General features: G+C 40.0%; 1 protein-coding gene across 1 annotated transcript in view; it reads right to left on the bottom strand.

Annotated features, from left to right (window-relative positions):
- Positions 1-4,037: 4,037 nt before the first annotated feature.
- Positions 4,038-15,902, bottom strand: part of lamc1 (laminin, gamma 1) — a 64,408-nt gene continuing 52,543 nt past the window's right edge. The window contains exons 15-28 of the mRNA XM_026936654.3: positions 14,943-15,096; positions 14,707-14,849; positions 14,425-14,603; positions 13,206-13,359; positions 12,900-13,105; positions 12,648-12,727; positions 11,389-11,526; positions 11,173-11,317; positions 10,880-11,029; positions 8,464-8,578; positions 7,756-7,955; positions 7,510-7,668; positions 6,365-6,464; positions 4,038-6,280 (exon numbers count right to left, since the gene is read on the bottom strand). Coding sequence (XP_026792455.3) covers positions 6,024-6,280; positions 6,365-6,464; positions 7,510-7,668; positions 7,756-7,955; positions 8,464-8,578; positions 10,880-11,029; positions 11,173-11,317; positions 11,389-11,526; positions 12,648-12,727; positions 12,900-13,105; positions 13,206-13,359; positions 14,425-14,603; positions 14,707-14,849; positions 14,943-15,096 — 2,180 coding nt within the window. The 3' untranslated portion in view covers positions 4,038-6,023. The remainder of the gene's footprint in view (positions 6,281-6,364; positions 6,465-7,509; positions 7,669-7,755; positions 7,956-8,463; positions 8,579-10,879; positions 11,030-11,172; positions 11,318-11,388; positions 11,527-12,647; positions 12,728-12,899; positions 13,106-13,205; positions 13,360-14,424; positions 14,604-14,706; positions 14,850-14,942; positions 15,097-15,902) is intronic.

The following is a 15,902-nucleotide window of genomic DNA, read 5'->3' as shown; positions in this document are numbered from 1 at the left end:
AAGTTCATCTAATCTCCGTTTTTTTTTTTTAAAACTTCATAATACTGTAATACTCTGGTATGTTCAAATCAATTCATTCTTCTGAGGAATTATATATATATATATATATAAATGCTTTATACAAACTTTGTTTTTGTTTAATTCCCTCAAAAGTCATCATCTTGAAATGAGTGAACATTTCTCCGAGAAAAACAGGGAACATTCTTCAAAAGCTTAACAAAAGTTTAAAAAAGCTCAAAAGCTTTTTAAAATGCTTGAAAACAACAACCAACCGGCATCAAATCTTTATTTATCTTTAGTTTAGAGGGTCATTATTTTGCATTTTATATAATAGACAGTACTTATAACTTAAGCAATGTTACATTAAGCAGTGTTAAGCTATTTAGAATGGGAAAAAACTTAACATCAAACTCTTTATTTATATTTTCAGACTAGATGGTAATCATGATTAATAAATTAGGGGAGAAATTCAATGTTTCTGTCTCACCAATTCAACTAATTATGGATTGTCATCCATTATAAGAATTATATATTGTTATATTTCAGTTGCGGTTTTGTCTTTTGGACAGTGGATAGTGTTTATGACCAGGTAAGTGGGTGAGAGAGACTGGGTGTGGTTTTATTGTTGTTATGCTACTTTATGCCACATTACACTTTTTTTCAAGTTAAGTGTTTGAAAAAGAAAAAAAAAAAGTCTCACAGCGGTAGGATTCATAGCAACAGAAGAAAAACAGAAGGAAACACCCTGGAAAAATATCCAGGCTGATAGACACTGAAAGGGAAGCTAATAAAAGGGCAATGTATAGCATGTTTATAAATACAACGTGGCTCGAGGCTGCATTTGAACATGAAAGACTGGGTGTAATTCTTCATTTGGACAACAGCCAAATTTATTTATTGACACGGCACTGAATCCTTTCCTTAAATAAGAAAAAACGTGCAAATACTGTTTATTGTTTTTGTAGAATGTGTAATCAGCTCTACCTGAATGCAGACTGTAATGCATGCAGTATTTGTGTTGTGTGGTCGTTATTATATATAGATGGCACAGCCACACCTAGATATTATGAAGGAGATGAGTGAAAGTTGCCAGCTCGTTAGGATAAAGACATAACCTGCAGCAAGGAAAGAAATTCCAGCTGGGTGAAAAAAAATGCAGCACCTCAAGGCTGTGATTTCATTACCGTGTACAAACCGCTACACCCTGTGTGTCACACACCAGCAAAGTACTTTAGACACGGGCTGAGTCAGAGGTTTCCAAGCATACCCGAACACACACACACACACACACACACACACACAGCCACGCCTTGCTCGGTTTGCACATACTGTGCCCCACCTGAACATGACCTCACACACACATACACACACACACACTACACTCATGGAGCGTCCCAAGTCACATCCTGTCTACATCTATCCTATCAATACCACACCCTGCATAAACACACATCTTCAGAAAAAAAGAAGAAGAAATGGTGGCTTGCCTTTCTGTGTACGGGCGTCTGAAGCCCAGCTCTTACATGTGCATGATTTAGCCTGTACGATTCAGTTTGTGTTCTAACAGTCATTAAGGAACACTTATACAAGAAACAACCTGTCTAGCTAAAATTAAAAAAGGTGAAGAATTAGTAAGCTCCACTGAAGTAGAATTAGTTCTTGATTAATACCATGTCAGCTTTTAGGACTTCTGTGTGAATAAGTCTTACTCAGATGTCAGAGAACGTTCAACATTCCGTGAACCACATGGTGAATTTGATTATACTTTTTATAGTCTAAATGCCAGATTTTAATGGCCAAAGAGTTGAACAGGGAAATCTTTATGCATGCTTTAAAGACAGAATGACTCCCTAACATGCTCAAGAAAGCCCTTTATTTTAATGCATGTAAATAACTTGGGGGAAATAAGTGGTGTTCAGTCTGCAGAGACCAAAAATGGAACAATGATGGCTCTTGTAATGTGTGTTACAGGCTTCAGCATAGAGAAATAGAAACGAAGAGAAACGAAGCCTTCAGCCAGTCATCAGCATGACAAGCCAACCATGCCTGCTGAGTCAGAGATAAGAGCATGCAGATCATCATGATTAATACTTAACACCAGTGATTCTATACAGCTGCAAGTCTCAATTTGTATCTGCTCTCTCACTCTGCTATAATCGAACTAACCAAATCCGGTGATCCATCCAGCTTCCATCACTTATCAACAGCCGTAAATATTCCACAGTCAGTACACGTGATCTCCAGATGAATAGCCCTCTTCCTTAGAGTCAGAGAACAAACAGAGATCTAAACAAACAGCATTAGGAATATCAAGGCGCGATCAAAACACGTATCATTCAGGCTTTGGTTATAAAAATATCCCAAACTTTAGACATCCCTCAGAGCACCATTTACTCTTATTTAAACAAAAAAATTAAAGAACCGCAACCGTTCCTAAAGTCAGTGATGGGGTAAAGAGAGGATCAGTCAGAGAATCAAGCGGCCAAGGGTAATGCTCAGCGTGATGCTCCCACCACCATGCTTCAGTGAGAGGACAGTGTTCTCAGAGTATTGGGTTTCTACCACATGTAGTGCTTTTTCCATTTTTTTTTTTTTTGCTGAGTCTCCAACATGCCTTTGGCAAACATCAAACAGGATTTCATATGGCTCATAAACTCCAGCTTTCTGGAGTGTCCAGGCTAAAGTTGTCCTGAGAACAGCTTCTCCTATCTGAGCTATGGATCACTCCAGCTCCTGCAGTTATCCTCCTGGTTACTTCTCTTTTCCAGTGCACAGATTTTGGTGGATGGCCTCCTCTAGGCAGAGTTTTGGTTGTGCCAAATTCTTCCTGTTTTTAGAGTAGAGACTACGTTACTGATCTCCAAGGGGAAATTTGGTGTCACAACAGCCATAAACTCACAATATACCACAAATAAGAAGGAATTAAAAAATATACATATGAATAGCTCTCCAAGCTATTTACAGACTGAGAGTCCTGTACAGATTAACTGCATGAAATATATTACAGGTTCGCAGGTTTAAAACTAGATTTTAAATGGATTTAATAAGGATTTTCAAAGTATGGGATATTTCCCAAATTTCCCCTTGAGGATCAATAAAGTAAGTCAGTAAGTCAATAGGTCAGTAAGTCAATAGGTCAGTCAGTGAGTCACTAAGCAAGTCAGTAAGTAATTAAGTAAGTTATTCCGTCAGGAAGTAAATCAGTATTTATGTAAGTCAGTCAATCAGTAAATCAGTAATTAAATCCGTCCGTCCGTCCATCTTTCCTTTTTTTTTAATAATCAAACCATGATTGCCTCTTTTCCAGAACTTCATCCTGGACTGGTTTTGATATCTCCTTGAGGTTCATGATGCTGTTTGATTAGTTATGATCTCTAACAAACTTCCAGGCACAGGTGTATTTGTACTGAGATCATGTGATACTTTAATTGCATACAGGTCGACTCCGTTTAACTAATCATGTGATTTCTGATAACGAGTTGCACTGAAATTAATGTAGGGGGTTCACACTAATGCAGGTGTTTGGATCCCTGGAGGCCTAGTGGTTAGGCCACGGCGCTCTCACCACAGCAGCCCGGGTTCAGTTCCCAGCCACAGCGGGCAACAGTGCGCTCTCAGTGCCGGTCCCAAGCCCGGATAAAAGTTGGCGAGGTTTGCGTCAGGAAAGGCATCCGGCGTAAAAACTGTCAAATCAAATACATGGACCAATGATCTGCTGTAGCGACCCCTAACGGGATCAGCTGAAAGAGGAGCAACAACAACACTAATGAGGATGTTTATGCAATCACAACATTTTTTTAAATCTGTAATTATTTGTAAACTATATTGATTACACAAACTGTACTAGGAAAATCAAAGTTTTCTTGGTTTATAGGCCATGAGTAATACAGGTACAATATTCAGAGTGGATAAATCCAATGATTTATAGTTTAAGCTCTGTGTAGTTAAAGATTTGTGAAAGGTGAATCAGTGCCGTCTAGACGACTCAGTGAGTCACAATGAAATGATTCCCATTAAATGACCATGATCACACATCATCAGGTTATCAGGAAATAACCACAGTTTATTATTCAAATGTTATAATTTGATTTAACAGGCAAATGGGTGACAAGCTGGAGTTTCTCAGGCCCTTTCGAGTGTGTGGTGTGTGTGAAGAGTGCCTTGAAGATCAACAGAGGAAAGCAGGAGCTTAAAACCAACTTAAAGACTGTGCAACACACACCCACATACTGAAGAACAGCATAAACAAATACTTGTTCTATTATAAATTAGAAATACTGTTGTATACATAACTGTGTACATGTTGCACTCGTGTCCACAGTGGTAATGCGAGAGGTTTCGAAGAAGTGTTCAGGATAAATTCACCAGGAAATATACATAAAGTAGGAGTGTCAAAGCCATTCATGACCAGAAATGAGACAAAAAATGAGTAATAATTTCTCTGAGAAGCTGTATCTGTAGCGGAGTGCTTAATACTCTTCCTGCTTCTTCAAAACAAGTGACAACAAGAATCGCATAGTGTGTGCACATTTTCTGAGTACAGCCTTATAAAAAAAAAAAGTATATAAATCTTGGAGTAGGTGGGCTGACGATCTTCTCCAGCAGTTAAGGCACAAGACACCATCATATCTGCTGAACTAGTCACGTGACCAGCTAGCTGTCAAAACACTTTTTGAAATGTTAGCCATCTTGTACGTGTTTAGGCAGTTTTAGTTAAGGGAGTGTTCTTCTTACAAAAGCATTATATCTTTTTTTATTTATTAATTAACCACCCGCTGAGAATTAAACACAATTAAAATAAATGGCAGCGCTATGAGGCAACAAAAAATTAGCCATGTATACAAGCAAGCATATTATACCACAGAACTTGATATATATATAGATTTATATATTATGGAGGTGGAGATTTTAGCTGATTTTCTCTTGTGAAATAACCTACAGCTGGCTGGGTGGTGATGGAGTTTCAAAAATCAGCCATTCCTGAAACATTTAAGAATATATTTACACAAAAAAAAAAAAAAAAAAAATCCTCACTCTATATCATAATAATAATAATTAAAAAAAACATTCACACAAAAATATAACATTTGAAATAATTATTAGCACCAGTGTATCAGATAAGTCTCGCTGCGCAAATGTACAAAGTTGCATAGTGTTGAAATTTTGCCTTGAAAATAAAAATGTGAACGTGTGATTTGCAGTACACCTGTAAGGAAGCAGCAGCTTTTATAGAAGATGACGACGGTGTAGCGTTAGAATGACTACATGAAATGTGTTTAGACCACTGAGCTGAATGTGAACGGGATATGAAGTCTGAATCTACACGGCTTCTGTGCATCACTGTTTGCAGTTACGCTCATGAGACAAGATGAGACGAGCTGAATACTGTACTGTAGTGTGTGTTGCTAGCTCTCTCTGCACAGCCACTGATAGCTGGTGTCTATAGCTTTGTGAAAGCGCACACACACAGGCGTGCGCGAGAGCGAGAGAGAGAGAGAGAGAGAGAGAGGCAGATTACAAAGAAAACAGCAACTAAGATTCCTTCACTGTCCGTTTTCTGAACCAATGGTAAATAGTTGGAGTTATAAAGTAATGTGCTGGATAGTAGCTTAAAAAAGTTATAACAAAAAAATATCACACCCTTCTCCAAGCAAACTGATGAGACTGCTTCACTGGGATTGAAGGCAGGATGGAGGAGGAAATAAAAGTTCTGGAGATGGTGCGGTCACACAACTCGAGAAGCCGCCTCTCCAAGCCTGTCTTTTCAGTATGATTGCATATGCGGTAGTAAAAAGCTGCTATTGTCTGTGAATTGTCGGATTTGATAAAAATGTGGCTTCACTGATGGAGAAGAAAACACAGCTAAAACAAACGAAAAAAAAAAAAAAAAAAGAGAGAGAGATTTTGGTAAAAGATGGCATCTTGCCCCAAATGTTAGATGGCGACAGGTGTAGTAGAGACAGGAAGGGGCGGAGAGGGAGGGATGAGAGGATGAGAGGATGAGAGGATGAGAGGATGAGAGGTTAAGGCCGCTCGAGGGACGGCGTGTTGAAGCAGCCGTTCGGCAGAGTGTTCTTGATGTCGTTGAGGTTGGCGATGTCAGAACGGATCTCGCGGATCTGCCGGTCGTAATCGGTGATCATATCCTCCTGGCTCTTGGCCACGTCATTCAGCTCCTTCAGCTTCCTGTCCAAGTCGCTGCCTGCCATTTTCTCCTTGGCCTCCTTCAGAGATCTGTCGATCTGGTCCAGCTTACTCAGATCCACCTTGTCAATGTTGCCTGCGTGGTCAGAGCACAGACGAGTCAGTGAATATAACATCTTTAGTACACGTGAATGCAGAGAACACTGAACGCTGAGCTCACCTAGCTGGCCGAGTAAGTCAGCGATTGCGTCGAGAACAGTGCGGACGGAGTTTTTGGCTTTGCGTGCGTTTTCTTCTGCTTCCTTCGCGTTGTCTGATGCCTGTGGATGAGATGGACACGTGACGGTTACTGCGTGTGTAGTAGAGCTGCGTCACAGTTTCACAGTTAATCACGCGGTATGATCCAACTGTTACCTCACCGTGGATGTTTTCACAATATCGACTACCATGCAGTTAAAATGTTTGGCTCAGTGTGCCACCTTTCCTCACAGCTACTCTCTCTTTCAGCTTATAACAACAACATGATAAATACTGACAGTTTATTGAAATCAAAAAAGAAGAATGAACAATTAGCGTCCGACTTTTAGAACAAAAGTTAAGGACATACAGTTCTGTGCAAAAGTCTTAGGCACATGCAAAGAAATTCTATAAAGCAAAGATGCCTTCAGAAATAAAGAAACTAAACATTTGTACATAAAAGAAAATCTACTATTAAAAACAGGAAATGGTAATAAACTAAAGAAAGTCAATATTCAGTGTAACAACGCTTTACAGTTTAAAAACGCATCAGGGAGAGTGTGAGCAGATTTATAAGGAAATGAGCTGTAAGTTTTTTCTCTGGAGACTCTGACTGTCGCATCTGTTTCTGTTTTCACAGATAAAACCAGACAGACTTCTTTATGATTTTTGTCTGAAAAGTGGTATGTTGTGTAATATGTTGCTTTCTTTTCTGACTTACAAACATTTAACATTTAATTTTTTATTGTTTAGATTTGAATCTAAATTTCATTATTGACTCAATAATACAGAAGTCATAAAATAAATATTTAAGACAAAATTTGTACAAACAAACATCTAAGATAATATATATATATATATAAAGATTTCATAATAAATGTTTCCTTTAATTTTCACCACCAGCTTGTATGTTTTTTAAATCTTTGATCTGAGTGTCTAGACAGTCAATCTGATTACGTTCATAACGAAAAGTTAAAAGGAATGAATTTATTATGAATCGGACTGATTGAAATTGTGCTGCGGTCGTTATTTTATATGCTGCTGTAACACTTCAGTGATCAGCGAGGTGTTTTATTATATTCTCTTTACTCTGTGCCAATCCAACAGCAAACGGCACTCTGTATTTACCATAGAAGCCATCATCATGTCCTGCATTGCCTCTTCTTTCTTCTTCTCCAGCTCGTTCTCTGCGTTTGCCAGCTGCTTCATCATGTCCTTCACCTCGTCGTCCAGCTTCATCGTGTCACCAAAGGCCTTTTCTGCTTCGGCTTTGGTTTTAGCCGAACCCTGCTCGGGAGAACGGGAAAGCGGTTACGGCGTGTTACTGAGAGACCTACAGCATTCACTCAGCTCTATCTGACCGTCTGTGGATACCTTCTGGACATTGCTGGCGATTTTCTCAGCTTCCTCTGCTTTGGATTTGGCCTCTTTAGCGTCGGCCGCCGCGTTGCCGAGGGCCGTCTCGGCCTGACGAGTCTTCTCACTGGCTGCGTTGATTGTCGCGTTGATTTGTGGGATGCGTTTCAAAGCCTCCTCCGCTGTGGTCTTGTTGTCGTTCACTCTCTTATCGAAGTCTGAAGAGAGACGCGAGCAACACGAACACAATGATGAAAATCAAACACTGCAATCACGAGAGGAACATTTTCAACCAGATCCGACTTTAATTATATAAGAAGGGGTTTTGAGATTATGATGTGACTATAGATGCTATAGACAGCTGGGACTCAGGGTCTGCTTCTGACCGGCTAAGCTCCTTATGTCCAGGACAGGGGTTTTAAACCAAAGCCAATGTTTAAACGAATAAAAAATACAAATTATTACACTTATATCTAATATACGGATATAAATATATGTAATATTACAAAAAAGTCAGTCGTGAGGTCTACTACTAGAGGTATGAAGCTAGAATATTTGGAGGAAAAAAAATTTAAATCATACTGAGTCCTATTATGAGTTGGTTCAGTCTATCTATCTGTCTATCTATCTATCTGTCATGTGACTGTTACAGGAACACATTTCATCTGAACATAATTAAAATAAATATATACTTTTTTCATTTAAATCAACACTTTCAGCATTTACCTCGGAGGTTGTTGAGAATGTCCTTCGCCTCCTGGTATGTGGACAGGCCTTTCTTTGCTGCCTCCTCTGCCAGGGCCTTGGCTGCATCGGCCCGTGCCAGCAACTGATCCGCTGTCTGAACAACACAAAGTAAAATAAAGAAACGTGAGCAGGCAAGAAAAGAGAAAAAAAAAAAAGGAACGGATGGAGACTTCATTAGACGTGCAATTATGAACCACCTGAATTAACGACATTGCGCAGAACTCTTTTCTGTTTGAATAACTATAATTATATGAACAGTAAAAATCCAAGGAAGTGTATAAATGAAATAAAAATGTACAAGCAGCAAAACGTAAGCGTCGCTTTTGATTTAATCTGCCAGGATCCTTTCACAAAGCCTGGGTGTATCCGTACAGTGTAATTTCCTTACTGTAACGTGTGTGTTCAGGGATCAGCTCTCTCATTAGCGTGACATTTCACTCAGTTATAACAGGACGAGACTGTAGACTAAAAGATTCATCATCTTTCTCATCTTTCATCACTTTTAAATCTGGACCTCCCTGCAGCCTGGCCTTCATTCTCTCCATTAACTGTCTAATGCAGCTCATTAAACAGTCTCTCATCCTGCACATCGGGATTTTAAACAAATAACTTGGGCCACTATTAAGAAACTGAAGGAAATGTTGCATGTTTAAACACCAATTATCACTAATACACACAACTAAAGGTAAAATAAGTGGTGGCTGGTGGTATAAATAAGTATATAAATAAATATGAGCATCAAAAGACTTTTCTAAAATCAGGTCAACTTTAGCAGTGTCTGCCATTTAGTGCCAGAAAGTAGCTAAGCTGCTAGCTGAAGGAGGACGCGACAGCTAGCTAGACTTATAAACAACAAAATTCAGAAATAAGCTGCAAATAAGCTACAAACAGTTTCTTTTTTGTTTAAATTTTCTAATAACACTACAGCGAGCGGTTCCGATTAACGCTGATGTGTTTAATTTGGACGTGTCAGTCATGTCCGTTACTGTTTCAGTTGCTTACAAGGCTCCACCCCTTTGAGAGCTCGACCAATCATCGTAAAGAGAACCGTCATAAACGTCGAGATTTTTTTGTCCTGTGCGAAAGACACCCGCCCACACACCCATCCACTCCCAGTGACGCCGTGCATCTGGGCGGAGCTCAAACTAACACGTTAACAGCTTGTTATTAACCAATGAGTGTTAATCTTCCGTCCCATTAGAACACCGTGTACACAAACTCGTAATAAACACTACGAGACTCAGAGGCTTCACTGGGGGTCTCTGTGTTGGGGCTTTAAAGGAGATGTTCATGCTCACGAAATTCAGTTTAAGTTTAATGAACCAGCGATATTGCAGTGAGCGATACTGCATCTGATCATTTGATTTGCTAAAATATTGAATTCCAGCATAATACAGACTCTCTGGTAAACATTTCAGTGCTGCATTTTAATGAACTTTTAGCAGAAGCTGGACTCTTCATCTCCTTTTCTTTCCCTGCTACTAAATATTAAATTTACAGGCCTGAAGAAATGTTATGTAGCTTTTTATTAGACACCAGAACAGTGACAAATCAGCACCAAACGCAGGGGATTTACGGCTTCCTGATACACTGAACATTATAGTTTATTAAAGTGTGTGTGTAATTTAGCAGGAATCAGTCTGACAATCTGTATTATATACAGCGCTGAAAACTACAGACTTATCAGAAATTCCTGAAATCACAGGTAAACGTCTACAAGTTTAAAATCTGTTGGCCAAAAATGAAAAGGCTGATAATTTAGACAGCTTCAGGCAGACTGACTGTTTTTACAGCCGCGTTTGATAAACCGGCTCTTAAACCAACATGCTGAATCAGCAAGTGCATAAATTTAAAGGAGATATATAACAGCAATCAAGCCTGTTACACAAGACTGGAAATCAAACCGTCCGCACATCTGAGGTGTGGCTCAGAGAAGTCGGGGGAATGTTTCACATCTTCAACAAACATGATCTCCTCTACATAGTATGAGGAAAATGTATTTAAATTTAAGAGCTGTTTATTAATCTGGTGCACTAATACACTGTATGATTATGCTTCACTGTTTACACTGTGTTGACTGTGCTGCTTTACACCTGACCCTGTACAACGGCTTTTGTTTTTTTATCTCTTTCCCACTGGATTTATCTCGATTTATCTCTGTAATCAACTTCTGAATAATTTGTCTATTGAAAACAATAAAATGTTATTATCTTATCGGACTCACAATAAGAAAATATGACACTCCCTCTTTAAAAAGAAAAAAAAAACCTTCTAAGGAATCTTGGAGCTTGATAAAGGTTTTGTTGCATCCTTACTGATGATCATATTTTATACAGAAACAAAAGGAAGAATCTATAAACTCCATAGTTTTAATCCAAGACTAAAAGTAAGGCACCTGCTGCTCAGTCTTTCCCTTCTCCAGCAGTCTGCGCACATCGTTTTCTTTTCCTCTCAAGTCTTCTCTTAGATCGTTGTATTCCCTCTCGGTTTTATCGATAAGCTTATCCAGGTCCGATGCCTCCTTCTTTATTTTATTGGCTTCATCCTAAAAGCACAACATTTATTCAACATGTCATTTTAGCGATATTTAACATGTTCATGTGCTAGAGGCGTCCTTGGAATTGATTTCACACTCTAAAATCTTTTAACTAAAAATTTAAAGTGTGCATCATTAACCAGCATCTCTACCTCCAGTGATCTGATATCGAATGGAGGCAGGCTGGTCAGGTTAGCGTAGATCTTCATAGCCTTGTCTCCTGCTTCTTCTGCTTCAGCTCGTACTTTAGTGGCCTGTTTCTCCAGGTTCTTCGCCAGATCCTTGGCCTCGTTGTACCTGTGGAAGATTTACACTTCGTGAAGGATACTGCGTATACAGAGAAGCAACTCTACTCTAAAGACACATACTTCTTGTTCAGGTCATCAATGTCCTTGTTGATCTTGTCCTCGCTGTCCAGCGTCTTCATCAGCAGGTTGTAGGCTTTAGTCGAAGTGTCGTTAGCGTCTTTCGCAATCTTCTCAATCTGATCTGCATCTGTCTTATGCCTATGGAAAGAAATGAAACCAGAAAAGTAAGATAAGGTAAGACAGAACTTTATTTGTAAGATAAGATGGAACTTTATTCATCCTGAGGGAAATGCTTGTGCCAGAGGTTGCTCAAACAGATACATCACTACAATGTAGGAATAAGAGACAATATAGTAATAAATGAAGTAGTAAAAATAACCGCAGTGTGTAATAGAATAGCAAAAAAAAGTGAGTAAAAAATAAGTAAGTACACAAAAAATAAGTGGAGAAGTAGGAAAGTAGAGTGAAAAGTAGAAAGTGATATTACACATGATACTGTACTTTATACTGCACATTATTATTCACAGATGTAGTGCAGTGATATTAAAGTAATAAACAGTAACACTAATGGTATTGCACATGATAGCGATACTGTTATTCTCAGTGTCCGATGTGACAACTTCACTCCCTGCGGAAGAGGGAGGAGTTATACAGATTGATGGTCATTGGTATAAAAGACCTCCTGTGGTGCACCTCGGTGGTCTTAGTCTCGGCTGAAGGTGCTCTGATGTGCCTCCAGCGTGGCGTGCAGGGGATGAGAGACATTGTTGATTGGTTTGCCCTTTATTATTACTGCTGCAATTCATCATTAGTATGTCACATGACCATAACACGTTTGTAGGATGTACCTAAAACCCACTCCTTTTAAACACCCTTTTAAATTTTACTGATCAGTTTTAAACTCGACAAATACGTGGTTTCCTTTGGGTTTCAGCAGACGATGGGGAAAAGGCCGCTTCCTAGCGTGTCTTTATACTTAAAAAAAAAAAGTGCACAACCTCTTTTCCCACAGGAAATGCTGTAACAGAATCTTTACCGACATGTCAATCAGACATAAAAATGTGATCTCTGTGACTTTGTGTCTCTTGGGTTTCAGTGAGAGATCAGAGGAGAATGACCAGACTGGTTCGAGTTGACAGGAAGGCTAGAGTAACTCCATCACTCTTTACAACTGTGGTGAGCAGAAAAGCATCTCATGTGATGATTGGCTGATTGATTAAAGTGGCAGGTGAGTGTGTATATTAGGGGATAAATAATTACATGACTCCACCTCCCCATATACAACTAGCCCAATTCAAATCGTTGTTTTTAAATCTTACTTCTCTGCCAGACTGCGCGCCTCCTCAGCCAGGAGCGTCATGTTGTTCGGATCTCCAGTGGTTGTGGGAATTTTGATATCCTGGTGAGATGAGAAACACATTCATTACTTACTTACTCTCTCTCTCTCTCTCTCTCTCTCTCTCTCCCTCTCCCTCTCCCTCTCTCTCTCTCTCTCTCTCTCCTCACATTAACACGTTAGTCCAAAGTAATGGTAAACTCTATTAAACATGCCGTCTTCTAAAATCTCTCACCACTTTGCTGATGGCATCCTTCGCCTTGTCCAGCTCCTCTCTAGCCCGCTGGATGAGTTTTTCCGTCTCGCTCACTCTGCTGCGTGCCTTATCCGCCAGGTTTCCGGTGTCTTCCACGGTGTTCCTGATGTTCTGCAGCCGGTTCCACTGCGTCGTCAGCGTGCTGTTGATGCTCTTAAGACGATCCAAGAGGTCTTTGTCCACCTCTGCAGCAGTGAGCAAGACATGAAAGAGCAGCAAGCGATGAGTTGGAAAATCGTGTGAAACAGTACGTGAGCGAGACTGTATGGTGTCTATGGCAGGTACCTTTGCTGGCCTGAGCCTCCTTCAGTAAATCCATGATGGTCTTCTCGGCCTCTTTGAGACGGTCTTCGAAGGCTTTGTCGCTCACTGTATCCTGGCTGCCCAAGTTGTCGATCAGATTCTGCAGGTCATGGAGCTTCTGTCTCTGCTGGTTCACCTGAATAACGAACCGAGAAAAGATAAGTTTCCTGCTGCTGCTGCTACAACAGAGGCCACGATGTCAGAAGAATATTTTATTTTCTGCTGACATAATCCCTTTTTACAGTCTAGCGTAGGACGATTTTTTAAATTTACAGAGCGACAAAACTTCAAAAGATTTGTAAACACACTATTACATATTAAAAAGTCAAAGTCTGTTCATCTGTTAGCTTAAACTCTCTTTCGAAGTCTGTTCATCTGTTAGCTTAAACTCTCTTTCGAAGTCTGTTCAGCCATCATGTAATGCTGCAAAAGCATCAGATTGGAAACACGAGGCCATTTTGCAATACGAGTGAGTGCGCTAATGGATCTCGTTCCGGTTTCTCCTTTATGGCAGCAGCGCAGTGCGTATCATCATGCAGGTACAGATGATACATATCTGATCTAATGGGGTTTTCACACACAACAGCCTCTAGAGTTTATAATGTCCTTCACCGGCTGTGCAAGGAAAGTGCTCCTGAGCCTGAAGGACGTAAAACCTCATAAACTAAGGCTATCGCTTTTTATTCCTCTGCCACTTTGTATGACTTTATGACTTCTCAAGAACTAGGGGTTGAATGTTTGTAGCATTTACATGGAATTTACTTTGCAACCAGCGGATGAACTGATTAGATTTTAAAATTGAGCTAAACAGGGTCAAGGACACAGCAAGGTCAAATGTCTGAAATCTTCAAAAGCCTCCTTCCTGTTCGAAGTCTATTTTAAGGGTGTTTCAGGCATACACATTAGTGACAAGAAGAACTAGATTTCTTGGCGGCGAACAGCAAAAACAACCTGAACGTTTAGGAAGAGTGTAACATGTCCTTTGCACTCAGTTGTTTTTTTCCCCCAAAATATTTTAGCGGTCTCTGTACTAAGTGATATGTTCTGGGATTTTGGAATTCTAGATATTACTGGTCTCGTGTAAAAATGTTGAGTTGTAGGTACTATTTCGTTATTATTTGTTTTTTTTTCTTCACAGCAGGCTGTAATCGAGTTTAACGCCTACATCAATATCTTCTCTGCAGCGTTAGAAAGGTCTTACCTTGTCCCTGACGAGACTGTAGCAGTTGGGACACTGTTGGCAGCCAGAGACAGAGCGGTTGTAGAAGTAGTTCTCCTCACACATATCACAGCGATTACCGACGAAGCCGGGCCGACACTCGCACCGGCCGTCGTCTCTGCACTGAGCTGTCCGCGAGCCCTCAGGGTCGCAGTCGCAGGCTGTGAGAAGAGACAGAGGTGCGAGATGACGGAGACTTCCACTAAAGACCCAAACGCACCTAATGACTGCGCACGAGATGGGAATTAAAATAAAGCCTCTTACGTTTGCATCCAGACGAGCTGAAGCCGAAGAAGTTGACTTCACAGCGCTCACAGTGCTGACCCTTGACCCCAGGCTGGCACTCGCACTGTCCACTCACAATGTCACACTGCCCATTCGTGGAGCCAATAGGGTTGCAGTTGCAGCTAAACACCAATGGTTTAAAAACACACACATCAGAAAATATATCTGGCAAAATTACATCAGCGTCATCGTTACTCTAAAGTGCACTAAGGTACCGTTGGCAGCCTTCTCCGCTCTGAAGGTTGTAGTAGCCGGGCTCACAGGCGCTGCAGTCTCGGTTGGTGACGTGAGGGAGACACTCGCACTGCCCCGTCACCTGCGTGCAGGTCTTCTGTCCGTCCACCGTGCCGTACCGAGAGCACGCACAAGCTACAGAGGTGAACAGGAGATACGGTTACGCATTACTCTGACTGCTTTTATCATAACGTAGTGCACTGGAATCTCCAGGCAACGTCCAGACGTGAGTGGTAATAATAATAATAATAATAATAATAATAATAATAATAATAATGCTTTAAAGTGTTGAGCAAAAAAAACTGAAAAAATAGAAATAAGAGTAAAATATACAAATAATTATGATATAATAATCACAAATAATATTGACAGCAGAAAATATTGACAGAAAGAAGAAAATCAAAAAAATAGTACAACAATTAAAAATAATATCAAAGTAAAATCAAAGTAACATGCCAGGAAACTAAGACAAATAATAATAACTAGCTAAAAGTTGTTCAAAAATTACTTTTTTTTTTTTTTTTTAAACCTGATCTTCCATTTTTCCCCTGAAACACACCTGACTCCAGCGACTAATTACCATCATCAGGTTATCATTCCACCGATTTGGGGGAAAAAAAAAAAAACGCTAATAAGATTTAAAAAAAAAAAAAAAAAAAAAAAAAGGATCCAAGAAATGTAGAAATGTTCTTTAGGCTTTGGAGTACTCTTACACGGGTGAGTATTTAGGATTGCTTCAGAGTGTCTCGGATTGTTAAGAGTAGCGAAAGGTGGCAGCACTGAGACAGAAAAGACGCACACACTCATAAGGATGTGCTGCAGTCTGATGCACTGCTCGTGAACACAGGAAGTGGGACCAGCTGTAATTACAATACCGTTTACCTAAAAACCAGACATGACGCAGTGGGATGGTGAACAAACAGCATCCTTTTTGTGTTGAC

Source organism: Pangasianodon hypophthalmus, chromosome 4 (assembly GCF_027358585.1).
Source record: "Pangasianodon hypophthalmus isolate fPanHyp1 chromosome 4, fPanHyp1.pri, whole genome shotgun sequence".
NCBI lineage: Eukaryota > Metazoa > Chordata > Actinopteri > Siluriformes > Pangasiidae > Pangasianodon > Pangasianodon hypophthalmus.
Note: the sequence above shows the minus strand (reverse complement) of the source record. Positions and strands in the feature narration are given on the sequence as shown.